Below are 27,981 nucleotides of genomic sequence, written 5' to 3'. Positions count from 1 at the left end.
ATTTTGTATGTAAGAAAATTGCAAGTACAGTATAAGATATTTATGAATTAGTATAATACGGTAACTAGTTATTACTTAATACAGTCTCATGATTTCTCTAATACACATACACAAAAGCAAGAAAATTGCAAGTACAGTATACAATATTTATGAATCAGTATAATACGGTAACTAGTTATTACTTAATAATTCAAAGGTTAGATTGCTGAATATCACATTCTGTTGAAAATTACATGATTTTCAGTGTGGGTGTGAAGTTGATAAATTCAGATTTCAAACCAAATATTTACACAGTCCATCTTTGTGCAAGGAGTTGAACTGTTCTCATACTCATCAAAGAAAAATTTAAGAAAATGGTGATATTAAAAAAAAGACAAGTGAAGTAGTTCTCGGAAACAGACAATAATAGAAGCAAGTGAGCCACCAAGAAGGCATAGTCTAAGAACCTTCTTCCTCTTCCTAGGGCTAAGCGAAGTATAGTGGGACAAAGTTGCATCTAAAATAGATTCACCATCCAGAAAATAGACCTGATAATATCATCATTATAAGAGGAAATTCAATAGAAGCATAATAGAATCTTCTAAGTAATACTTAAAAAGGGATTCACATATTCTACATTCCTTTCAATCTTGGTCATTCCATCAATAAAAGCAGTTTCTAAGGGAATAAACAAACCAAATCATTTTCTTTAAATGTCAACTAGCAAAGCATAGAAAAACTAGCAGTTTCTTTGACTAACAATATGTAACATAGACACTGACACAACACAGACACGGACATGGAGATACGTAAAATCTTTAAAATATAGGACACGGAAACACGAATCTATATATTATATAGTTATGAATTATATAAATTGACAATAAATATTTATGTTCACAAGAATGTTCCAGATTATTTTTTGGAGCAGAAAGATATTTTTCATGACTGGTTCACAAGGATTTGTTTCTTATTTTTATAATCATAATAACAATTTATACAATAAAGTTTGAATTTTTAGAAAATTAATGTATTTTTCATTTTAAAAATTGTGTTAGAACTGTACTAGAATTGTCATAAATCTAACAAATATTTTTTGAATTGAACACTTCACGGATACGTGTCCTACAGGTGTCATACGAGTGTCGGTGTCCGATACTCGTATCAGACACCGACACGCCATTTAAGAGGAGTGTCCGAGCTTCATAGCTAACAATGAGCAAATTGAGATAAATACAATTCTCCTTTTCACTAGGTCTTTTGCTATGAAGTACACGTCATTCTTGCCTAAACAGTAATTACTCAAGAAGATTTGAAAACTATCCAACATATTTAGGAATTTTTAAACAAGTCTCTTAAAGTTTGTAACTACGTATTTGAATTTATTAATCAATTTTATTGGGGACCCTCACTAAGTTCCATCAGAATTATTCCATCGAGAGCAGGGACCTAATTGAAAATATTTAAACAGTTTAAGCAGCTAGTTTAGTTTTTTAATAAATCCCTGAACTGTTTAAGAATGTTCAATTAGTCCTCTTCTTGATGGAACCCTGCAAAACCTTAATGTCACCCTAGTAAACAACACAATTAAAAAAATGTATATGTTTAAGGATCCAATTATGGTCTTCTAAAGTATAGGGACCTAAACCCTAAACTTTAAAATTGCCGACTATATTAGTGAATTGCATATTAATTTAACCTAACTTAAAAAAAAATAAAGTGACTATTGTTGTTTTCAGATCTATGAATCTAATCTAATTTTCTCCCCAAAACACTCCTTAAACACAGCATTGGAAGCAACAAAAAAGAACATACAGTTAACAATTTTAGTAACAATTTCGTAGAAGGACTACCATGTTCTTTAATTAGAACCCACCGAACATATTACTGGCCTACAAACCCATTAAATTCATCACAATGTGCAGAAGGTAGATGTATTCTAATAATCCAGTGAACATCAATTATACCCTAACATAAGGAAGAAAATGTTCATCACTTACAGGCAAACCATTGAGAAGAGCCAGCGCTAGAGAGGCATGAAATGTCCATATTAATATCCTTTCCAGTATACTTGGAAAATATGCAACAATTTGTGGTCCCCAGCGAGGCTGATACGATGTTAGCTTAATTGAATGTGCCATAGAGACGACATCACCAACAAAAATAAAAGTCCCACCACAATTAGTTTCCTTAACACCGGCGGTTTCAGAAAATGGAAACCTGTTTTGTTCATGTGACAAACATTCATGAGAAGAACTTGAATATGCAATCTCAACCCACACCGATCCAGGCTCCTGAACTGGAGCTAAACAAAATTCATCCTGTGAAAAATATCAAGAACATTCAGTAGCTAGTTGATTTACTTAAATGTTGAAGTATAGTGTGAAAGGAACGGAGTAGACGCATTAACATAAATTAGTAAGTTCACACGTTAAAATAATTGTCTACCTGAGCGCACGTACAGCCACCTCCCTTTAATGTGGCTAGTCCGCTGTCATCACCGCACCTATTACGTTTGACAACATCTTTAGCATTTATGCAGTACATACTCCTTCCATTTTTCAAACGATCAGTTTCGTTCTGACCGTCATGAAGCGTAACATTAACAGAGCATAATTTTACAAAGGCAGTAAGTTCACTGGGACAAACATGTTGATTTCCCAGAAATTTGGTAATTTTGATTTCTTCCATCATAAAACTAGGGACACAGTAACCCTTCATTTTATTGACAATCTCCAAGTCTCCAGAACGATGAGAAAGATTTACATTATCAAGCTTGGCGTTATATGTCAACGTACTAAGCTTCAACCATTCTTGCGCATTTCTGATGGCTACATCATCTATCGATAGAATAACATCACCAGGAGCTAAATAACCAGACAAAGGTGAGGTTGCAGGTACATCCAAAACCTGCTCCCATGAAGCCACCAACATGTAAAAAGAAAGGGCCAGATATATAAGAACCAAAGAAAATGATAAACCTAAAATGATTTTAAAAATGTACCATGGGATTGTGACCACTGCTGTAAAAGGGAAACAAGATCATGGGCAAGAAGAATAATGCCAGTCCGCAAGCCGCACAACACTAGAAAAATGTAGAAGGTGTAGAAATGAAATTAGCAATCTAGATCATTTTAAAATAAAACTGAAGACATGGAGACACCCACAAATATAAGGATAGAAACTCGGGATCGAATGACACGAATGCAGAATAGAATGAAACTTACCCTAATTAATAAACTTTACAAGAGGATTTCTTCCAAAAGTCATATTGCACTTCTTACGGTCTGTTAGAATATCACCATACAGGATTGTTTTCATGCAAGATTTTGATGAGTTATATTTATTCTGATGTCATCATGATTGAGAAAACTGGACCAGGGTAGTCTAGCCAACTGATTCAACTGTGAGCCAGTCCTTTGATCAGTTCAGTCTAGCCACTAAAATCAGTATTTAAAAACTGGTCATTGAACTGTCGCACCAGGTTCAAACCATCTGAACCACGCACAGCCAGTCATAGTTGGATTGAAAACCAGTTCAATTTTATTTTTACCAAAATATCACTATTGAACCCAAGCCTTTGTACATGGTGTCAGATATATTGATTGATAACTTCTATGTAGTTTCTGTTTTATACGGTACATCCTAAACATATTTAATCAATATAAAATTATTTAATTATCAGTCAAATTCGCATTTATATAATTACTATTTACCTTGCAGAACAATATGATCTATTGATGCTAAATATAAATTCACCTAAATTTTTTACATAGATTTTATGTCAGCTTATTATTTAGTTTATCATATAATATTTAAAAAATACAGTATATAATTTCACCTAATTGGTTTAACTCAATGTTAGAATCCTCAGCAGGCCTGAATCAGTTAGTAACATAAACTAGTGTACAAATTAGCTGATTAGAGACGTAACTGAAAGGGGAAGAGGGTAAGAGAAGGAAGAATTAGAAGTGGGGTTGCTTAGGAGTGGAACTGGGATTGAGAGGCCAGGTCTCTCAAACACCTGAAGGAGTCTGTTCGGAATCTGAAAATAAATCTCAGAAAAAGGTACTGAACAGATTGTATGAAAAGGAACAGAGATACAAGAAAATAAGGAGAGACTCCCCCAATGTTTTCCCCTCCTTACACCCAAAATTCAGTTGTGTTATTGACTATTCAGAACGAATCATATTTAAAGGCAATCCTCAATTTAAAAGCTTAACTGGCATCTTGAAATCAACAAAATCCTGGATGGCACAGGATAGAGGCCAACTCCAAAAACACTATAGCAGAATGATGGCTACTTTGGTATTGATCCATAGCCTTGAAAAGATTTTTTGATGATCGCTATATCATGTTTTATTACTTGTAAACATAAAAAGTGATATAATAATTGGACATAGAGGCAACAAGCAAGGATCAGCTCTCTGAAAAGCTTAAACAACTAGGCCTAGTGCAGATCCTAAGAATTGAGTCATAGCCTTGAAAACCATCAAATTATATGGCTAAAACAACTGCGATGAGCTAAAATTTAGTGAAATAGAACAAATTTAGTTTAACTAGACCAATCAAGAAACATTACATATTGCTTTCCCTTCATTAACAAGTATATATTTTCAATTTCTTCTTAAATTCTAGAACACATAAAAAAAGGTTATCAAGTAGTTCAAGTGTCCATCCTTGATATTAGTATCAATGGCTCATATTCTATTAAACTTACAATTGCATTGTGCCAAATGCCAGCAGAATACACACGGAGGGCAGTTAAATGAGGAAAAGTCTGCAACAATTCATAATTGAAGGCAACCAGTGCACCGGGAAATAGTATTGCAATGAAGATGGCAATGTACTCTATTTGTATTCCCTCACTGCTTTTCATTGAAAAGGTTAAATCATGAGAATCTACCTTTCATCATTTCAAGCAAAAACTAAATTCTGGGTTATTCAATTCTTGGTACTCACATGATCACATATTAAATAAAAGAATAACAAAACTTAACAGCTGATAACACAACAATAGTAGATAATATCTCAAAGTTTTAACCAGAGAGGGAAAATGTGAAGACAACGGACCTCGTGGCAGAAATTGCATGGCCAAATTCATGCACAAAGACGGATATGATGGTAGAAACACAAGCGTACCCAACATCAGCAAGTGATAAACTTAACCCGGGCACCTGCATAGGATGCAATTATTAAGCTCTTAAGTGCATGATGGATGAAAAAACTGAAGGGAGTCATTCTGCTATTCAGCTTGGGGAAGGATGTTAATCCCACACTCAAGAAGGATGAGAAAGTGAGAGATCATTTACCCTAATAAGATCATATTTGGGTTCTTATAACTCAAAATTCCATAAAATTCTCAAAAAGAAAAAACTCAACTTTCTTTCAAAATTCATATATATCCCTCATTGCAATACAAATTCATCCTTTTATAGACTAAATTATGCAAACCCTTACATTAATTCCTATTATGTATTCTTTAATGCCCACTAGTAATTAACTTCAGCTAGTGTTGTCTTACCATGAGAACATGAATGATTCACCTTCTTTTGGTTTTTTTACTTTTCCCTTATATTGACCCTCTCTAGATCATATTAATGACAGAAAAAGATTATTCACATTTTCCATGTGGTCATTTTAGTGTTGCCATACATTTTCCTTGTATTGATTACTCCTTTAAAAAAAACACTAATTTAAATTTGAAAGGAAGGAGAAATAAAGTTGCCAACCAAGGGAGGTAAGCCAAACAGCAAGGTACTGCCAAAGCTTCCAAGCCTAATGCTGCCACCGCGGAGATGCAATGTTCTGGCTAGTTCCCAAAGAAGAATCTGGACATGTGCGGTGTTATACAGATTAATTGAAATCCAAAAAAGAAAATATTCAGGGCAAATAGCCATAGTAGTCCCTCAAAGATAACCTGCTTGAATGAATTTCGCCACAAGCACTTCTAGAAGAAGAAATAAACTTCTCTATAAGTGCAAAGTAAAAACCATCTACTTAGAGAAACAAATACAAAAGAGCTTTCATAATTAGTTTATGCATAAGCTAAATTTAGCTTGTGTGCTTATGGAAAAGTTTATTTCATTTTTTTCTCTTACAAGTGAAAAAAAAAATCCAAATAGACCCCTACGGCTGGTCGTACTAGTAATTCAATGATGAAAATTGCACTTAGATTCCCCGAATATGCATTTCTCAAGTCAAATTAGTCCTCGAGTCACAAATCTCGATAACCAATTTGACAAATGGAATACACATTCAAGGATTGATTAGATTTTCGAATAAATGTATACTCAGAACCTTAACTACAATTTCCACCATTCCATAACTAGTACCACACGCTGTATTGCACAAAACTAGTTCACTTTCGACTCAAGCATTTAATATGGAAAAAATAAGTGAGAAACACCGAAATTCTCACCAGAGTAACTCCAAGGCAGGCAGAGAGGGCAAAGCCAACGCCAATCGAAAACCATAGTTTGAAAAACCTATAAGATACATAAGAAAGCAAGTGTAAGAAACATTGAATAAAACGCAGAACGGTGCGTGAATGCAGAAGAGAGAGTGTGACCTGGAGTATCGGCGACCAAAGTGGAAAAGAGGTTTGTTGAATGAGGAGATTTTGTAGTCGCAATAGCTGCATTTAGACATTAGCGAAATTAGAGTGGCAGAGATGGAAGAAAAATAAGTAATTGAATAAGTATTAAGGAAATAATAATTATATCATTTTCTTATAGAAGGTGATTTACCAGCAGGAAACAGTATTGGAAAAATTGGAAGAGTTGGAAGAGGAAGAAGCGTGAAGTGGGAGAAGAGTGCGGTGTGAGGGCCTTTGAGGTGCAAATCTCCTAATTCGCCGACCTTCCACTTCCATCACTCCCACTTCAATGCCGTTTCTTTTACTTTCGTCTTTTAACTTTTAAAATTATCGATTTAATCTTTCATAATCCTAAATACATTTAAAGTTAAATATTTATAAAATTTCTTTTTAAAATCTGCTGCAAACAATTTTTATTTATAATATTCGATACAAGAATATTATAAGAACTTAGATTTTATTTAAGATAAAAAAATTAACCTCACGTCAATATGTAATATAAAACAATATTTAAATAAAATTAATTTGATAGTTAAAATTTTAATAATTAATTAAATATTAATTTATAATTTTTTAAATAATAATAAAAACTACTTTAATTATAATATTTTTTAATTTATAAAATAATATATAATTGAATCAATATAATAATAATTATTTTTTTCTAAAATTAATTTTTATTTAATGACTTTTTAACAGTGACATAAATGTTTACAATTAGAATGATCACTATGACCTTGGGAGATAATTAACAATATTTTGAAAAGGGTTTTTAATTGATGCTTAATATTAAACATAAATTGCTTCTTAGTTATGCCATTAAAAAATAATAAGGTGGATAGTTGCTTTAGAATACCTAAGACGCTAATTTCAAGAATAATAATGAATACAAAGGAGATGTGTATCAAAAATTAGAGAGTTGCTTAAAAATTAAAAACAAAAATAAATAAGTAAATGTATGAGTGAGATTGATAAAAAAAATTAAGGAACCAACCTATAAATAATTGATGAAGATGCTCTTACTTAATTAGATGTGTAAATATAATTAATTTAATCTCAATTATTTATAGTAAGTGATTGTGATTCTCATGTGTTAAGAGTGACGTAACATTATTTAAATGTCTAATAAGGATTAATCACATGTAAAATAAAATACGAGAATATCAATATAATTTTGTATCACTTGCTAATAAGTATATATTTTAAAATCAAATTCAAAATTATAATTTAAGAGAAATTTTCTGACAAATGTTCCTGTGTTTCTTGGATGCTTCGTACTCGATGAAATACTTGTATTAATTACTGTGTAAAAATCAAGTTTAGGAATTTTTCGTTAAGAAAATACGTGTGCTGATAAGTTGGTTAATTTATGATTTATTTATAGAAAATTATATAATAGGTTTCATTTAGTTTGTTCTTAGAATTTTTTTATTAATAGGTATAATTTATCTTTTGTTAACATGTGTTTTAGTCTAGTCTCCGATATTTTTATATTTTCTTTATTTTTCTTTTTTTAATAATATTTTTTTCATATGATGACAAAAAAATTTTGTTACTTAAGTATTAGTCTAGTTGAAATGTCAAGTAGCATGAAAACTTTATATATAAAAAAAACATTATTATGATAATATTTGATTATAAATTGACATTTTAATGTCCCTGTCTAAATCTTTAATTTAATCTTAACATAAAACAAAAAAAAAAACATTTAAAAATGATTTCATTATAAAATAAAAAGGTATTTTTTATCTTCTTATAATTTTAAAAAAAAAATTAAAATAAATTATTTGCTACACAAGTACTTAGTTAATAATTAATCAAAATACAACAATTTTGTTATATTATATATATATATATTTATATTTATATTTATGTTGTGAATTCTTCAAAATGATTATCTTAAATATATACGTATATTATATTATAATAAAAGAGTTCGTGTAAGAATCTTTTAGAAGGATATAAAATAAATTATTTTTTGAAAGATATTTTAATTTAGTATGGTTGCAAAAATGATAATGAATCTGATTTCCTAGATTATGATTGGAAGTAATTTTTGAATGTATTTTATTTTATATGAATTATGAATAAGTTAGTGATAGTGGAAGAAGTTGAAGTTAGAATATAAATAAAAATATTTAGATAGTAAAAGAAAGAGTAATAATAATATAGGTAGGGCATGGCAGCATGAGAGAAGAATTGAATGACCGAATCAATCATCGTCGTCATCAATCACATCACGACGCATGATTTTGGTTCTTCTCTGCTCTGCTCCAAAACTCAATCCCAATCACCAACAAAACAATCCCTCGCTTCGATCTTGCAACACCGCCAGAGGGATCCATGATACTCCTGCAGTCTCATTCAAGATTCTTGCTCCAGACCTTGTTGAATCGGGCACAGAAGTACGTTCTTTCTTCTTCTTCTTCTCTATAGCCACAAATCATTCTAGACTCTCATACATTCATGGCTTTCTTATTCGCAACCACTTCATGTTCACGGAGTCTCAGTGATAAGGGATTGCGGGTTTTGTTTTTCTTGGATGTGTAAGCATTCATCAGTGTTCAAGCTTTGTGAAAGAAGGGCCGTTGTTTAAAGTTGAAGTTGAATTTCATCGTAGGAAGGTTGAGTGGGTCGAGGCGTGTTAGATATATGACTGACATATTCTTGAATTGTGACCCTTCACCCAATGGTTTATGCTTTCTCGAGAGTTGAAATTGAATTTCATCGTAGGAAGGTTGAGTGGGTCAAGGCGTGTTCGATATATGACTGACATATTCATGAATTGTGACCCTTCGCCCAATGGTTTATGCTTTCTCGAAGTTGGAATTCGATTTCTTTGAATCGATGATGCCTATAAGGACCCCTTTTCTTCTGGAAATTTGGTGTATTTAGGTTATGGTTTTTAGTTTCATAACAAGTGTGCCTGAGGTCCTCTATCTTATCAGTTTTATGTATTAAATACTATTTGTGTTATCTATAATGATGGTTTTGCCGGAGAACTGTTAAGCGTAAGATTGAAGTAACTCAATCAATTTTGTTGAAATGTTGGAGTATGGAATGTGTCCTGTGTTGATGGAATTTTAGTCTAATTTCTGATTAGTTTGCTATTTTTTTGAATTCTGGAAAGATTCTGCTGGGTTGTGTTCCTTTTTTATTTGACTTGAAAATATGTGGTATCAACTTCACACTTTAGCTAACCAAATAAATTAACAAGGGTGATTTCTGGGTGATGGATGGGAATGTTAGTGGCTTTGGATTGTGTGAGGATGATGTAGTAAACGAGAAGCTGACCAAGTGAGCTATTTTTCTAATGTTTTTGAAGAGATTCTATCAGTGAGAGAGATTAATTAAAGAACAAATTGTTGAACAAATACGGGCTCTCAGATAATTTGATAGAACCTGAACTCTTCCTACAACAACGATATACAACTTCTACACAATATCAGGTTCAAGGCATCAATATTGGGATGGAGATTTTGAGGGAACACCATAATGAATTAGGCGGACTCAAAGAATGTAATTGCAGCAAATATCAAGTATGATCTGAGTTTTGGAGGGAAGCAATGATACCCATTTTTGAGAATGATAGAGAGTGGCCAATACATGACCTAGTTTAGAAGTTTGAGGGTGAACACCCTCAACAAAACAGGTTTAAATGTGCAGTTGAATATATAAGAAGTAAGGGAAATTTGAGTGGATGAGACCCTACTAAGTGTTTTTTTTTTCTTTTTGAATAAATATAGTACTCATGATTAATTAGATGACGCATCACAGCAATGTCAACCACCAAAAATTTCTTTGGAAATTTCATTTGGCACAAAAGTGCTTTGCAGTTTTTAAGTTGTATCTATTTTTCTTTTGATGAAGGTTACACTGGGAGAGTATAGCATGTCTGCCACCATAAGGGTTTTATATCCGTCAGATTATCTAATTAAAGATCAGTGGCTGTGATATTTTCATTTATTTTTTCTTTTCTCTTTTTCTCCCTATCATTCCCATTATATCTCTTTCTTCTTTCTCTTGCTTCCCCTCTTCTTCATTTCTTCTAAAATCCCATCTGATGCTATTCCACAATAAGCTTCATTAGCAGTATAAGCTTCCATTACTCTACCATTATTATGCACATTTGTCTCGATAAAAAGGTCCTGACAGAAACCAACTTGCACAGTTAAAGTGCAAGCTTTGTGGATGTGAGCTTGTTGTATCTCCAACTCCAACAACTCAAAATCATCAATGTGTGCATTGAGACTGACACCTTCTGGAAGGTTTTCCATCGTGGGGTGAAACCTGTGAAATAGAGAAAACACAAGGGAACAGTGGGTTTTGCATGTTGTGGGGAGTGTTGGAATGCCACTCATTGTCCACGTCCACTATGAGGCTGTGACGGTGGTGGAAAGTGACATTGTAAAGGTTGTGGGTGCCATTGACATGCTGTTTTGGTTGAGAAGAAGAGGGAAAGGAGGTGTGGGAAAGGGTAAAAGAGGGGAAGAAAGGGAAGATGTAAAAGGGGTAATGGGAAATAGCAGAGAGAAAGGAGTATAGGAAAATAAAAGAAGAAAATCACAACCATTGATTTCTAAATGAGATAAGCTGATGGTGAGTATAAAATGCTTTTGCTTGGTTGGAGGCATGCTACACTCTCCCACCCTAGCCGTTGTTTTTCCTTTTAGCAATCTCATATTGTTAATGGATAGAAATACATAAAGACTATTGAGACTACCTTGCTAAGACAAGAAAGTGGAGAATGGAGATCGGAATCCTTTATTATTATTGCTTTGTAAAATATGAAATAAATTGTGTTGGAATTTCAGCACAAAAGGTAGGAAAGATGGAAAATTTAGATTTTTTTTTTGAATTTGGGAATGATATGCTAAAAAGGGGTCTAGTAAAAAGTGGAATCAATTTTACTCTCCGAACAATAAAATAATGTCACTTTTCTCAAAGTTAATTCCACTCAATGAAAATTTGATTATTTTCCACTGCAAAAATTGACTAAGTCAAACACACTTGATTACTGTGGTCTGGGCACTTTCTTGGTGCCAATGTGATTCCCCCTTCTAGCATATAGGCTTGGAGTCAAGGAGACCCAAGAGGGAATCTGGTCAGAAAATTCTATGTAATGAAGTGTGGCTACTTTTCAATGTGAACAAACTTGATGCTAATTGGCAAAGCTTTTTAACCCATTCTATTGTTCCATTTGTGTGAAGTGGGTAATTGTTGACTTTGATTTCATCTAATTATACAATTTGTGGTAATATATACTTTCGGCTAAAGAGACCACAATTGAACTGCACTTCTTGCTGCTAAGTCTATTGTTTCCCTTCCTCATGCTAATTAGCCATTAACAAATTATTGTGAAATCTGATCTCAACTTTAATGATCTACACAATTTTAATGTTGGTCAATTTTTTCAGTCTTGAAAAAGGAGTTGAACTGGATCACCACTGGGTTGAATTTGATGATGTTCGATATCATATTCAGGTAACATTTTTTATGGAGACAGTTGTCAGGAAAATATATCGATGATTACCTTTTTTATTTAATATGCATGGTTAAATTTAGCCCTTGACAGTTTTAATTAAATTTAAGTATTTTCGACAGTTTTAGGTTGCTCATTAACCAAGCAATAATGATTGTAGGTGTCAATGAAGAATCCTCATGTTTTGCTGCTATCCGTTTCACTGCCTACTCCTTCTTCAGAAACTATTTTTGTCCGTGGGCTTCCTTTTGGAGCCATTGAAGCAATAAAAGCTTCATATGGTAATCTTGTGCAAATTCTTGATCCTCCAAGGGATGGCTTTAACCTCACATTAAAAATAAATCTGTCAAAGCTTCCGGCAAATCAAGGTACGAAGAGTTTCTGTATAAAATGTCATCTCAACTTTCCACCCCCCTTTCCAGGAGGAATTTTTCCTCATATGCTGAATTTATAAGATACTGTTTTTCCATGCATTAGAACAGTTGACAAGTGTCAAATTTTCATTACTATAGTGTGTTCTTTTGACTCTTTCTTTTCTTCAGAAATTTATCCGTCTTAAATATATATATATATATATATATATTTTAATCAGGGTATAATTGAACCACTTAGTTGTTTTAATTTAAAAATTGGATGTGGGCACTTGTCTGAATGAATAGGGTTGTTTAGTTCATATATGGGATATTGGCATGTATAACGTATGCTTTGGGTTATCTATATTCTGAACATTTTATGTTTCCTACTCTGGTTCATCTTGTTAATCGGTAAGAAAGAGAGACATTGAGCTGAAACTGTGTGTTTCTGAGACAACACAAATGCTTTATTTATATTGAGGAAAATGAATCAATGCAATAAATAGAGGAGATTTGATATCTTCTAATAATAAAGATATGATATAGGAATATATAAAAATATTCTTAATAATATATAATATAAATTTTTTATTATATAGGGTTTTGTTCCTTGTTTCTATAATTAGAAGACTTCCCCTCAAGCCAAAGCATGAGTTGTATGTGCCCAACTTGTTGCAAATATAATCAATCTTTGGTCCTCTTGGAGACTTGGTGAATATGTCCTCCAATTGTTCGCTAGAGTTGACATATCTAGTGGTGATGTCTCTAGACTCTAGCTTTTCTCTTTTGAAATGACAATCCACCTCAATATGTTTGGTCTTCTCATGAAAGACAAGGTTAGAGGCAATGTGTAATGTTGTTTGGTTGTCACATATAAGGTTCATTGGGGAACTTTCTTCAAATTTAAGCTTTTTTTTAGGAGTTGTTTTAGCTATATGAGCTCACAAGTGACTAATGTCTTTGCCTTGTACTCTGCTTTTGCACTTGATCTTGCCACAACCTTTTGTTTCTTTCCACAATATTAAATTACCTCACTTGAGAATAATACAAAGGAATTTGAAATTTAGAGTGTGTCTTCCCCTCTCTTAGGATCTCGTTTTTGTAACTACTTTAGGTAGACTAGATACAATGTATGAGAGGGAGTGAAGACAATATGAAATGAAATAAATTCTATTTAACTATTTAAGACTATTTAATCTAACACTCTCCCTCAAGCTGGAGCATACAAATTGTATGTGCCAATTGACTTAAGGAAATTTGGTTAAAAAGACGATTAGGGACAAAAACATATGCTTTAGGTTCAAAGACGGTGAAAGGAAGATTTGACCAACTCCTTGAGAAGTAACTTTGGATCCATTGTCTAAAGTAATAACATGAGGAATTTTAGGATGAAGAATGGAAGAAAATAAGGAAGCATTACCAGAAATGTGATCGGAAACATCTAAGTCAATTATCCATGGACTTTAACATTCTAAGGTTTGAGAGATGCAATTTGTTGACAAACTAGTGAAAGTTGTGCTTGGCTGCTGGACTTCAAACTGAGATATTGTTGATATTCTTCATTAGAAAAAGGTGGTTCAACCTTATTAGATTGAAAGGTGTTTGTTCTCTTGCTAGGAAAATCATGTAAGGAGAAACATCTATTTTGAGTGTGGTTAATTCTCTTAAAAAATGAACATTGAGGACGTTTGTATCCACTTTGAATAAAGGAAGGCATATTGAAGGAAGAATTCACTAATCAAAATATCAACAACAATTTACACTCTACAACCAATGCCAACTGTAAAAGTCGACAAATAGTAGTGTAGGAAGAGTATGAGAGAAAGAGAAGGAGAGAGGAGCCTTTCAACCAAAGCTGAAACTAAAGAAACAAGGATAAGGAAGTTCGACGAGCCTTCTGGAGAAGACACAATTGTTCTGGTGACGAGAAGGTGGCACATGACCTTCATGCGTCGAGTTGTAGTAGATGGAGGTGACACACATGGCAGGTGTGGCAAAGAACCAGTGGATGTGACCAGGAGGGTTGTAAGTCGCATGACGAGATGCACCAGATTAGGTGGTCGTTGAAGAAAAAATGGCCGACGACAGACAACAACAAAATGCAGTATATTCATTGTATCTCAATGAGGCTGTTCATCATAACAAAACAATACTAGGGGTAGATGCCGCAAAACTAGCACAGCGGGATTGACTTACTTTGATACTGACTTAAGACTGAAAATGTGATGAAAAGGGCTTAAGAGATTGATTATCTCTAAGTTGATCTTTGTTATTTATCGAAGAAAATTACATCTGGAACACTAAAAGATACAAGAAATTGATGCTAATAACGAATCAACTTATATAGCAGTTTTCCAGTACAACTACTTACTACCTTTATTTAATATTTATTCTAAAGTGCTTTAGAGTGATTTATACTTTACAACTAATTACCAACACTATGAATCAAACGTACTCGTTGGTCACTAGGATGAAACTAAATTTGATACCATCTTAGAAAGTGAACTTCAAACCTAATTTAACCTCACAAAAGTAATTTGCAAGGTGATGCTTGGATCCACTTATACACTATAATTTGACCATATCTTTTGTTGATGTGAGATCTCCAACAATGCCTATGATGAGTAGTGGATCCATAGGGAAAACCCAAATTAATGTTCCCTTCTCATTAGGCTTTTGATACCTTATTGAGAGTAGTGTTATCGAAAAATTTCCATGGAAGATTTTAGTGTCGAACTTTCTGTGGGGTTTCGAATGGTGGTTCATAGAGGTTGTGTTGGGCATCTCAAATTGGTGGTTCGAAATGACTATGGTGGAAATTGTGAATTACACCCAACCCACAACCTCCTTTGGTTCGTGTACTCCACGATACCATTGGTTCCTTTTGTTCCAGTGCAACAACACTGGCATCCTATTTCATCGCCTTTGCTGTCCCACCGTGGCCATCCCATTACAACATTGTTGATGTCCTACTATTGTTACCACCGCTGGTTATCTGTTTTTTTTTCTATTTCCTATTCGTTCAATGCCACTCGCTCTCCGTAACTTCTTTTTTTCTTCTTTTCCACTCAAGAATATTCTTTGAATATCATAGACATTTGATCATTTTCCCCCCCAACCCCAATGGCAACTAAACAAGGCAGTTCAAGAACATCCACAACATATAATTAGAAATTTAAAACATTTATCTTGTATTTTGTTATTATTTCAAGTCTAGAACTTAAATTTGGTGGTATTTTGATTTTATTTTATTGTTGTTTAAATTTCTAGACATGATATTATTATTAATTATATGGTTGTCTTTCATTATTTTAGCATTACAATTATGTTTCTGTAGTTTTTTTTAATTATATGTGTATATATTGTACTTTTTTTGTTCGCTATGCTTTCTTCATAACTTGTTATGGCTTCTGATATTTTTCCATAGAGGATTTTTGGGGTCGCCGATATTTTCCATTATCTGATAGGGATAATGTTGGTTTAAAGAGAGAAACAATAGTGTATGATGAATTTGGTGTGTATTGTACACTCATGAGTATTCTTATTTATAATGAAAATATATAGTAATAAGGAATAGAATCAATAATTACTAATGAGAAATATTTGCTAAGATATTTCCTTAATGATGTAATTAAATCATATCATATTTCGTTATTTAATGTAATAAAATCAGATTTTTAACAGTTTGGACTGTGGTACTTAGTAGAAATTATAATAATGCTAATGTTGTAGTTTTGAAGGCTTCTCCCCAAATGTTTGGTGATTGTTCAGAATTGGTTACTCATCCCTTTATGAAACTGGTTAGGTTATGCAAATTTTCCTGTTATATTAACCAAGAGATTTCTGGTTTAATGAAAAAGAGAAAAGGAATTTTGATTGAATTATTTGGTTGTTGATGTTCTTTTACAATGGTGATGTTAAACTTGTGCAGAGCAAAAACATGCTTTTTTGGTAAAAGTTGCATCAATAAGAGAGGTCGTCCTTGGTGCACCACTGAGAGTAATTTTAGAACATCTTGCTGCAAGGACTGTTGCACCGGACCTGGATCCATTGGTTGCCCTTGTTCATCGGCCTAATGAGTGTTTCTTTCTTTTTCCTCAGGTGTGATTATAGTAGCAACTTTCTATTACTAAAGCCTTCGTTGGTGCTTGGAATATTTTGTTTATACTTTTCTTCCCACATTAAGAAGTAGTTACATAACCATGCTAAGGAAAATAATGAGGCTGTTACTGAAAGCAGTGCTATAGCAGTGAATAGTAGTCGACTTCAAAAGTGCAATCATGGGAGAACTGCTGTTCTGGAATTTTTATTGTTAATATAATTTATAGTATATACATATAAATTCTCAAAAAATGATAAACAGTACTCAATTTCATAATTAACAATAAAATGTCATCGGTGTCTGAAACAAATATACAACTTAACATCAATAAAACGAAAATATGGGTTCCTAGATAGGAATCTTCAATCAACATCTTCTAAATCTTAAAATAAAGTTGAATTTGAGTGATGATTTTTCTCTAATTGTGAGAATTTCCTTTGGTTTGGGAGCAAAGAACTAAATATGATCTTATCATGGAACTTGTGGTGTTCAAAATCTCATGACTATCAGAGTCTCACCTATGTCGAGTGTGATCAATATCCTTCACTACAAAATTTAATAGATATATTTAATAAACTTAAACTTTCAAGGAAATTCACATTTGACTTGAAATATTAGGGAAACAAGTGTTTTCATTCCTTGAATATTGAAATATTTGATAAAAAGCAGGTTTAAATATTGAAATGTTTACACGAATTGCGATCCTAATAAAACAAAGAAAAATCAGATCATATCCTGAAAAGGATAAAATCTTATTGGGAAAACCCAAGCCTCACATTGACTAGAGACAAGGCTAGAATAATGTATATAAGTGGGGGACAACTCTCACATCGCAAACCAGTTTTGTGGAATTTAGTTAAATTTAAACCTAAATTTTAAGAGGGTATCAAAACTTCTCTTGATCCATTGAAAAAAGGATCATCTACCATATTATTCATGTTTCAAGCATAATAGCATATGTAAGTGGGGGAAAACCCTCACTTTTAACTAGTTTGTAAGGTTGAGATAGGTTCAAACCCAAATTCAAATAAATGTGCACGACCTTAATTGGGGGGATTGATTGTAAAAAAGGAAAAACATTTACTATAGCTACAAATTATTATAAATGCAATATGTTAATACTTTATTTTTTCTCCAATATTTATGATGAAACTTAGGGACAGTTATGTATAGAATTAACTGTTTTAGAAACAGTTTTGTATTAGAAACTCTAGGATTATGTGTAGAAACCGTTGTTGGATGGCAGTTATGTATTATAAGTATATATCTGATAGATTTTTGTCTTTGTAATTAGGAAGTGTAAAGCTATTTGTAGTTTATGAACAAATAATACTCTTTTAGGATTGTCTTTGGGTTGGCAGGTGTATGCAGTATTATATGATGAGAGACTGTCTTAGGGACAGCAAGTGTGTTGCTATATTGTGAGTAATTTTAGTGTTAAATATTATATTTATAAATTCTATAAGTTGGTGTCTATCAATTTGGTTCTACATGCCAGTTCAAGGAGGGAATTTTTGTGTCCAGTAGAGGACACTCTATAGGGAATTTTTGTCTTTGGGAGAACAAGTGTACTGCTGTATTGTATGTGTTGTCTTTGAGAAAATAAATGTGTTTCTCTATTGTGAGTGAATTTAGCATTCAATATTATGTTTTATTACTTTTATTAATTGATAGTGTTCTACTCAAGTTGGTCCAACCTTCCGGTTGAAGGAGGGAACTTGTAACCTTTGTGTGAGGTGGAAGAGTCAAGGAAGAGACATTCATGAGATCTAAAGTCTAATTTATTGGGATTATGTGATCTGATGATAAGGCCCTTGAAGACTCTAAGAGGGTGGTGGTTGAAAAGTTTGATCCAATCTGCTGTAACAGGTTGTAGTAATGTGTCCACGTCTGAGACAAATCTGACAAATTGACACTGCATGTTGGAAAACTGACCACCACGATCATGTCCTCAGCAGCCACCGTGGCTGTGATTAGAGTTTTGCTTTCCATTAAAGATTATGTCAATATCATGGGATGAATGATTGATCTTTGCAATAGGATCTGTATTTTGTTAGTAGGGTGTGGTTGAGGTAGGGACTAGAGTAAAGTTGACAAGCTGATTTGGATAACACTTTCTTGCAGAATCTTTGAAGACGCATGTCATGGGCAAGTGACAACCGTCGACTTTTTCATTTTGGAGAGGTTTAAATCACAGAAATAACTGCCCTGTAATCTTGTGGAAGTCTTTAAAGAATCAGATCAATGTGTTCTTTCTAGGAGGTGGACTCACCAACAGAAGCTAGAGCATTGATTAAGGCTTTAACACAAAGAAAAAAAATTCTTCCATTGACTTGTCATCAAGAATTGCTGAGTACAACTCAGTTCGCAGCTGGCAAGAACGTGTGCGAGTCTGTCTGAAAAAAGTCATGAGTTTTGTCCCAAACTTGGTACACATGACACTACCAAGAACACGAGAAAGAATTGGAAAAGAGACTATTGGAGCTAGGGCATAAGCATCTGGTCCTATTGTGCTCAGACCGCATAATCAGGATTAAGAATGACTGCATCCCGAGAACTTCAGTGGAATTGAAGGACAAACAAGAAAATGTTGAAGTTGATGAGCTTTGATAACAGGTTCAACCTACTGGTGCAAATAGATAAATTCGATTCATCAAGCTGTGTGGAGATTTGCTGCCAAATTGTGATTGGCACAGAGGAAGGAGGAGGAGGATGAGAAATTGGAGAGTTGGCCATGACAATCTTTAAGCTCTGGATACAATGTACAGAGAGATAAAAAAAACTAGAAGATAATATTCTATATTATTGAAACTGAATTTTTCTTAATCTCAACACAAGAGAGAGATCTATATATAGATCTGATGTGAAAGGACAGTTATAACAAACTACAAGTTTACAACAAACTGAAAAAGTACACTAACTACTACCTTAAAGTTAGTTTTAACAAACTAACTTTCTTTCGAGGGTTTATGTTGGGCAAAATAAAAGACACACCATGTAAGTCAGTGTTAGGCTGTTATATTTTATGTTGTTGGTGTGATCATTAGTGTTGTATCTGTCAGTTATGTTTGTTTTAATTTTGTATTAGACAAGTCATGTTTTATGGTGTTACAGTTATATTGTTGTATATGTGATGTGATGGGGCTGTAGGCTGTCAATGTGTCAATTTGTTTTTTATAGTGCTTTTTTTGACGTGGGAAAACTGTGTAGTTGATCTATTGTTTTCCAAATCTAATGTAGAAACCAAATTATTCTAGTAATATTTAACTACTTTTGTCTGTTCAATCCTTGAGTCCAACAGAAAGTCTTCTGGGATAGATGATTTATTAATATCATGATAGAACTGAATATTTCTTTTCAGAAGATATTACTTGATCTTCACAGCAGCTCAGCTGAACTGGTTCCTTGACATTCTATACAAAAAAGTGGCACTTTTTCTATCCATAAGCATGACGTTACTGCAAAATTTAGCATCTCCTTAAGGTCCTGCTTTCATTATGCTTCCTTCCCGATGCCTTTATGAATGACTTCACCAAAATTTGTCAAAATTTTCTTGAGATAATTAACTTTTAGAAAAAATTACAATATGGAGGCAAAGAGAACCTCTTTAGTGTTTTTTAGAAAAGTTTATTATTGTCAAATGTACAGCTTTTATAAAACCTGTTCTGTGATGTCAGACTTATAGTTCCTAAGTGTAGACTTTTACTTTCGTATCTTTTGTTCTTCTGATTCAGATCTGAATATATACAAATATATATATGCTGAGAGCTTCATACTCTGTCAAACATTTCAGTAAAAGGAAGGTCTTTTAATATTGTAAACTTTAACTGTTCTAAACCAATACTAATAGTAAAGCAAATAAATAAATGGAGTAAAGTGATTGAACTCAACCAGATATAGGGAGAACCAACAATTTTTGTTGCAATGAATAGCCTGTGATCAGTATCAACAAGGTACAAAACAGAGATAAAAAAAGTAATACCACAAAGTATGATTCTTTTCCAATCTCCCGGGAATTTGAGAGAACTGGACTCTCCCTCCCAATTTTCTAATCTAATACTGCCTTACATTCCTATCTTCATACCCAGTCCTCTTTCCCTTTCTAAGTATCTACTAGGTTTTCCAAATAACTAACTAATAGAGATTGACCCCTCTTTAAATGGGATCTACTAACACAAAATGTCCAATCTTATATAAGTAGTGATAGAAAAGTATGATTCTCTTCCTATCTCCCATGTATTAGAGAGAGCTGGACTTTCCCGCCTAATTTTCACTCCAAAATTTGATGCTGCTTTCCGTTCTTGGCTTCCTATCTTTCATGCCCAGCTCTCTTTCCCTTTCTAGTATCTATCTTGCTATTCCAAGTTACAAACTAGTAGAGATTGACCCTATTTAAATGGGGTCTCCTAACAAAATGATGCCCAATCCTCGACATGTGTTTTAGGAGACCCCTTAAGTACACACACTTTACATGAAATATAATAAATGCCTAATCTTATTCCATTTTGGAGATGCTCTGGCATAGAAACCTTACAATTCAGCATAATAGCGGGAATATTAGGAGATAGTTGGTTGCAAACCTTGAGAAGTTGGGTGTGTCATACACCGGGATTTGTGTGATATAAACCCGTTCTTGCTAACTCTATTATAGTTGTTTTCTATATTCACAATAGTTAAAATGATAAAAAAAATGTTCATGAATCTAATGGTTAAATATGTTGAAATTAGAAAAATAGCTTCTAAAAGAAACAATCGAAGTTAAGAGGAACTGTCAAGGAAAATATTGTTGGGATCAAACTTCACCTAACATGCACCTATGCTATTGTAATTATTTAAACTCACTAATGATTAATCACTTAACAATTCCTCAGTTTCTTTGATAATTATTGAATCCTCCCTATATGGACTCAAACAATCACCCCAAGCATGGTTTGAACATTTTATGACTATCATCTAGCAGTTTGGAATGATTTGAAGTGATACTCGTCATTCTTTGTTTTATCATCATTCTCCCCAAGGATGTATCTATCTCGTTGTGTGTGTGGTTGAAATTGTTATCAACAATAGTGAGAAGGGTATTGTACAACTAAAATAGTGTATGGGTCAAAAGTTCCAAACAAAAGATCTTGGTTCCTTGAGGTATTTCCTTGGTATAGAAATGGCACAATCCAAGAGTAGTTTGGTCATATCTCAAAGAAAGTATGTTCTTGACATTCTAGAAGAAACATGATGATGAATACTAAGCCTGTGTGGACACAGTAATGAATCCAAGTGTCAAACTTGTTCCTAACCAAGGATAACTATATTTTGATCCTTGGTGATACAGAAGGTTAGTTAATAGTCTAAAATTACCTCACTGACTCGTTTTGACATCGCCTTTGCAGTGATTGTAGTAAATAAATTTTTAAACTCTACTTATCAAGACTATTGGTATGCAGCCATACAGATCCTAAATTATATTAAGGAGGCTCCTGGAGAAAATCACTAACATAGATAAATGGGGAAAATCATATGTGTGTGTGTGATTAGAGATGATCGCAACAAAGAGAAGATTAATTATTCATGGTGAATAACCAATCAAGAGTACAAATCATAGAAGGGAGAAGAAAAGAGTCCCCACTGGTTACTTCCCAACCTCTAAGGATTCTTGTTCTGCCTCATTGTATCTCTCAGTGCTTGGCTTCCATGCCCATGAATGCTATTTATATGTTGCAGTCCCAATATAGGGAAGTTGACAAGTTTTATAATTTCTCTCGGTGGATTGTAAATCCCAAAGTGAATCTTCAAAAATCCATTTGCCTAAAATTTTCTTTGTCCAGTTTTTTGCTCCAAAGGAAACAATCTTTGTTAGAAAAGATGGCTTTAAACTAGATGGGGGGTGAATAGTTTAAAGGGGTGTTCGCAAACTTTTCAAAAACTAGAATGAATTTATCTTAGAAACCAATTGATTCAGCAATTCAGTTAGCCAAAACAGCAAGCAAAAGCTGTAGTACCAGAAAAACAATCGGTTGTTTTGTAGAAACAATCTGTTGTTTATACTAGCAAACAACAAATAAACTGAATTTAAAGAGTTAGAGATAGAGAAATTGTACACAGTTGTTTATACTGGTTCACTCCAAACCAGAGCAACATCCAGTCTTCTCAGAAACCCTGAGGATATCCACTAAGCAACTACACCTTGATCACTTACACAACAACCAAGAGAATGACCTTGAACACCTCAAGAAACACACTCTCCTTGGCTAACACTAAGATTGCTGATCTTGAACACCTCAAGAACACAGCCAATCTCAGTAAGCACAAAAACAAATTGTTCAACAGAGTACAAAGATTACACTTGTTACAGATGAATATCTGAAATCAATACAAGTAGAATCCTATTCCAGCACTTTGATCAATCACAAACTCTTAGCAATCTCAGCTCTTTGAAAAACTCTTTAGAAAAACTTTGTCAAAAGATACTTAATTCTCAAATCTGTTTTTCTTAATATATTCAAAGATGTAGTTTGTTATCAAATCTTAACAAACTCTTAAATTGCATTAAAAGATTGGTCAAAGCATTTAATGACTGGAGCGTATACAGTTAAAGCATTTAAAGCTCAGTCAAACACAAAACAGTTTTTCTGTTATGATTCCAAAACAAACAATCGGTTGTTTCCTCAAATCAATCGGTTGTTCTGGTACTTAACAGTTTGAACCATTCAAAAACAGTTTACAATTTTTATCAAAACACCTAAGTATAAACAATCGGTTGTTTCGACAAAACAATCGGTTGTTTCAACTTAGTTTGAAAAACATTTTACATTCATAAAGATTGAGATGCTAATTGCTTGAGATTTAATCAAAGGGTGGATTACAACATATAAACTACCCCAGAACAAAGCTTAAACCAACACAGCAACATCAAGCAAAGCAGAGGCTTCAACATCCTTCAAAGGATTTGGATTCTTCAAAACATTGAACACCACTTGGTTCAACAATCTTCTCCTCTCCATTTTTCTGATTGAATTTGGATTCACTTAACGTCTTTGCTACTTCAAGTTTCAGGATCTATCTGCTATGAATTCAATTAGTGAATTAAGATTTGCTCAACAATTGCACATATTCTTGAATTAACACCTACTTGGCTTCTCTCTGAATTAACAATTAAAAGGGATCAGAATAGTTATAACTACATTCCCGAATTAAAGTCAATCAATTACAAATGCTTGCTAATAAATGGGGTAAAAAAAGTTTAAAAGTTAGAAGTTTCATTGAATTGCCATCAAATTATGACCATCAAAGGGGTAAAATAGGCAATCAACAATAGTGTTTTTTTTTCATATTGTTCAAATATGCTACACTAGTTGTTGTTAGTTTAAGTTGAGAATAAAGTGAAGGATAAAGAAAATAATTCTTTGAAAATGGAAAAATCTAGTGTATGAAACTTTTTTTTTTCAGGCTGACAAGGTGACTGTGGTGTATCCTATGAGATTCAACGATTCAATAGACATTGTTCTTGCAACTTCATTCCTGCAGGTATGGTTTGTTTGTTATCACATATCTAAGGTCATTAGGATTAAAGAGAGCAGGAAGAGAGATAAAAACATCATTTTTGTTGCATTTTGCAAACCATTATTGTGTTGTGCTTTACTACTGTTTTGGGTGATTTGATGGTTTCAATTTTCAAGCTTTATTGTAATTTAGGAATTTGTCGAAGCCAGGCGCACAGCAGGACTTCATAATACCCCTCATTGTTCGTGGTCTCTTACTCCTCCACTCGAAATAAAAGGAGTTCCCTCTGATGCATTAGCTGCAAATGCAGGATTTGTCACATTTGGTTGGTGTCAGGATCACAATTTATATGTGTGTTTATTCTATTGCTAGCATCAATGTAATGTAATATGTTCGACTCTGCAGTTATTTCCCCCCGTCATGTTGAGGGTCAGAAATTGGATCGTACAGTATGGAATCTGTCAACTTTTCATGCCTACGTTAGCTATCATGTTAAGGTGTGGGTTTCTTTGAACCAAATATTTCAGTTGCATAAATATGTATTCACTATTGTGATGACAATGTACATGCTGATCTTGATTTGGTATCATGAAGATATTACCATCTTTTGCATGAACTATTATTGTTTTTTAGCTTGGGATTTAAACTATCATCTTTGTCTGAGTACTCTTAAGGATTAATGGTTTGAAACGATAAGCAAATGTTTCATTCTATGAAATATTTAGATATGAAGGATTTTATTTGATCTTAAATAAAACCAAACAGTTTTTTTGCATATAATTTAACTTATTTAAAGTATAATTTTTATTTCAAAACAGAGAGGGACAATGGTGAAAAGTGTTGGAGAGAGTATATGGTTTTTGATATAGATTTGATCACTTTCACTGTAAATGAGGTATTACAAATTGTGGAAGAGTTAGAGAAGCTTAAGCTTACTATTATGCATATTTGTGACAGTGCTCCGAAGGATTTATGCATACACGTATGCGGCGTCGTGTGGAGTCCTTGATTCAGGTACTCTTACATTTTATTTACTTATTCAAGTTAACTTTGTGGTTACTAAAAATCTTTTAGTGCTTCAATTTTGTTTGACATTGCAGTAAAAATATGTTTGATTACAAAATGTAATAGTGGATACTGGATATTACATAATGGTTAGGCATATGCTTCATGGAAAAGCTTTTTATGATCAGGGAATGTTCCCTGTTTTTTCATATTTTGTCCTAACATCAGCTATTGGTTGTTGCAAAAGTATGCACATAACTTGGACGGTTTAGTTGGCATCCTCCTAGGGCCCAACTAGAATACCACACGTTATATTTTATCCATTGAGGAATTTGTACAGTTGAAGTGAACTTCTGCTACATTGTCATAAATGTGTTGGTGGTCATTTTTCCTTAAATGATGTGTTGAGTTTCAGTGCATAACTTGGGATAAAACCTGCATTTGTTTTGTAGGCTCTTGATCGTGCCAAACCAGATGTTGAGAATTCAAAGAAAACTTCATTCAACAGATCCTTCAAACGGCTGGTTAGTTATGTGCATTTTTGGGCTGGTTTTTAACTAAATTTTCTTTTATAATTAAACTTTTTTTACTGGCTTATAGGCTCTTAAGGATTCAAGGACCAACTCATTTTCATAAAGGAGAAGCTTGGTGTGGAAGACGTTTGGCTTCTGCCCTCTATTGGACCATACAATCACCAACCAAGGAATCGCTAATGCATGTTTGCAGAATGTTCCAGATGCTTGTAACACGAAGATTGATTCTCCTTCTGAACCCTTCACACTCAGTATTCAAGGGCTTGCTGGCCTATTTCTGCAAATTGCTCCAGGAGCTTGTAATTTATTCATGGAAAAGAATAGGATACAAATACAAGAGAAACGACCAAACAAATTAGTTATTGAAATGTATAATTGTTTATCATCTGAATGCGGTGTACTATATATCTGTATTTGGGGACACATATCAAAACATCTTTCTTTTTGAGGCATTCATCAAATTTTCCTTTCATTGTAAAGTATCTATGATTTGTTGATGCAAGTTTAAACTTGTGAATGAGGTGGCATGGATAAGTTATTCTGACTTACAAGGGGTTATGAATAAGATCATGCATGTTTGTGTGGATTGAAATTCAAATCAATCATTTTTACCCGTGTACCATCCCTTAAGTCAATCAATCACTAAGAAATCTGTCATCAGTTTTCTCAGAACTATTTTACTATTTTACCGCAGTTGACTGGAGCTGAAAAGATTTGCTAAATGTCAAAGTAGTAGCAGAATTAACTGAATGTTTACAAGCTAACTGAGACCATGAAATCAGCACCTGAAGCTTATTACGTGTTAGTGAGTTATTTTTCTGTTGTGTTTTGTATTTTTCTTTCAATTGGTTCAGTTACCTCAAATAGAAAAGTATGTATGCCTGTAAACCCCACTAGTCAAACACAGTTTCATTACAGATCACATGCCTTATAGTTGAATAGGGCCATAAAATGTTCATCAGGGATTACAAGTTCTGTGAAAATTGAGAAACCTTATCATCTCTTTTGAAATTGAGAATCACAGAAGTGTACCATAAATCTTTAACACACTCTTTCATGTTGACAAATGTTATATATATATATATATATATATATATATATATATGGTAGAAAAGCAAGTCTAGCAAAAGAAGTGAGTGTGTAAGGTGAGCAAATCAAACAATGAAAGATTTTGTGTGGTGAATGAGGTATGATTAGAGAGAAGGAAAAAAAAAATTATAGAATCTGTTTTTTTTCCCTCTCTCTAACCCTGAGGAAAATATATTTTACATTTTTCTATGTATTCTACTTAACTAATAAGCTCTTAGTCTATCTTTAGTAATTCTTTTTTTTTTTCATGTGCTTGTTATAGAAGATTGGATTCAAACTTTTTTGGTTAATTTCCTAAAGTATATCTTCGGTGCCTTTGTAAAATTCTTGAACCACCCTTCATTCATTTTGAAATGGACTTTCACAATATATATTTTTCACATTCTGAAATTTTAGAATGAATGGAAAATGACCAAAAAAAAAATTTTTGGGATGGAGGAAAAAACATCTTACTTCCTCATTCAGATCAATGGACTTTCCAAATATTGAAAAATGGAGGTTAATAATTTAGGCCTTGCACTAAGTTAACTTTTAGTTTTTCTCTAATTTAATTTCTCTGCACTTTGAATCTATCTTTCCTGAAACTTTTCTGATTTTGTAGTAATCCTTTGTCTACACTAATACTAAAAAACTACATTATTTGGTTTTTATTGAAAGAAACTCTTTCAGGTCTTATTTCTTTCATAAATTAAATTTAGTGAAATTAAAAATATAGTATTAAATTAAAACTAAAATCAAACTCACCACAAGGAAAAAAAATTTAACAATCTTGATGGTTATTTTGAACATCTTTTCCTTTGAACTTTCACCAACTCACCTGTGAACATAGTAACTGTTGTTTGTATGAGGTACATTATGTGTTGAATTTTTGTGTAGAATAGAAATGATTGAATCCGAAGATAGAGTTTTAACTCATTTTGTAGATGCCATGAAGCATGATTACTAGCCAAAGAAAAAAAAAAATCATCCTTAGAGTGTTTCTCCCTCCATCCCAACATGTACCCCATCATTCTCGGAAAAAACCATTTCACCCCTTTTAAAAATGATTTTCAGATTACTTTTCAGAACACATTTTATTTTATGAATTTCGGATTTACCATTATAAAAATTAAGAAAATGTGTTATGAAAAGAATATTTCAAAATGGTCTTTTGCCTTTTCTTATTCCGAAAATATACTTTACTTACAGAATCTCTACTTTGGAAACATTTTTTGTTTACAGAACCTTTATTTCAGAATATCCAAAATTATCATGGATAATTCTGGTATTACAAAGAATGTAGGGTGCAGGAAGAAATACCATCATCCTTTGGAATATTTAGCACAAAATTTTGTCATATCTTTTGC

The 27,981-nt window shown here is 33.1% G+C and overlaps 2 protein-coding genes across 2 annotated transcripts; one reads left to right on the top strand and one right to left on the bottom strand.

Moving 5' to 3' along the window:
• Positions 1-146: 146 nt before the first annotated feature.
• On the bottom strand, positions 147-6,890 carry LOC137808571 (membrane-bound transcription factor site-2 protease homolog). Its single transcript, XM_068609744.1, has 10 exons — positions 6,729-6,890; positions 6,551-6,616; positions 6,401-6,467; positions 5,712-5,810; positions 5,053-5,156; positions 4,700-4,847; positions 2,984-3,064; positions 2,428-2,889; positions 1,980-2,300; positions 147-527 (listed from the first exon to the last, which is right to left on the bottom strand). The coding sequence occupies exons 1-10, from the start codon at positions 6,851-6,853 to the stop codon at positions 363-365; spliced, it is 1,638 nt and encodes a 545-aa protein (XP_068465845.1). The 5' UTR covers positions 6,854-6,890; the 3' UTR covers positions 147-362.
• Positions 6,891-8,729: 1,839 nt separating this feature from the next.
• LOC137808572 (actin-related protein 2/3 complex subunit 2A) lies at positions 8,730-26,018 on the top strand. Its single transcript, XM_068609745.1, has 10 exons — positions 8,730-8,982; positions 11,995-12,061; positions 12,220-12,427; positions 16,344-16,513; positions 23,955-24,032; positions 24,201-24,333; positions 24,414-24,505; positions 24,966-25,022; positions 25,466-25,537; positions 25,614-26,018. Exons 1-10 carry the CDS (start codon positions 8,921-8,923, stop codon positions 25,647-25,649), a joined length of 975 nt encoding a protein of 324 aa, XP_068465846.1. The 5' UTR covers positions 8,730-8,920; the 3' UTR covers positions 25,650-26,018.
• The last annotated feature ends 1,963 nt before the right edge of the window (positions 26,019-27,981 follow it).

This window comes from Phaseolus vulgaris, chromosome 3 (assembly GCF_000499845.2).
Source record: "Phaseolus vulgaris cultivar G19833 chromosome 3, P. vulgaris v2.0, whole genome shotgun sequence".
Classification (NCBI taxonomy): domain Eukaryota; kingdom Viridiplantae; phylum Streptophyta; class Magnoliopsida; order Fabales; family Fabaceae; genus Phaseolus; species Phaseolus vulgaris.
The sequence above is the reverse complement of the archived record's forward strand: the minus strand, read 5'-3'. Positions and strand labels throughout refer to the sequence as shown.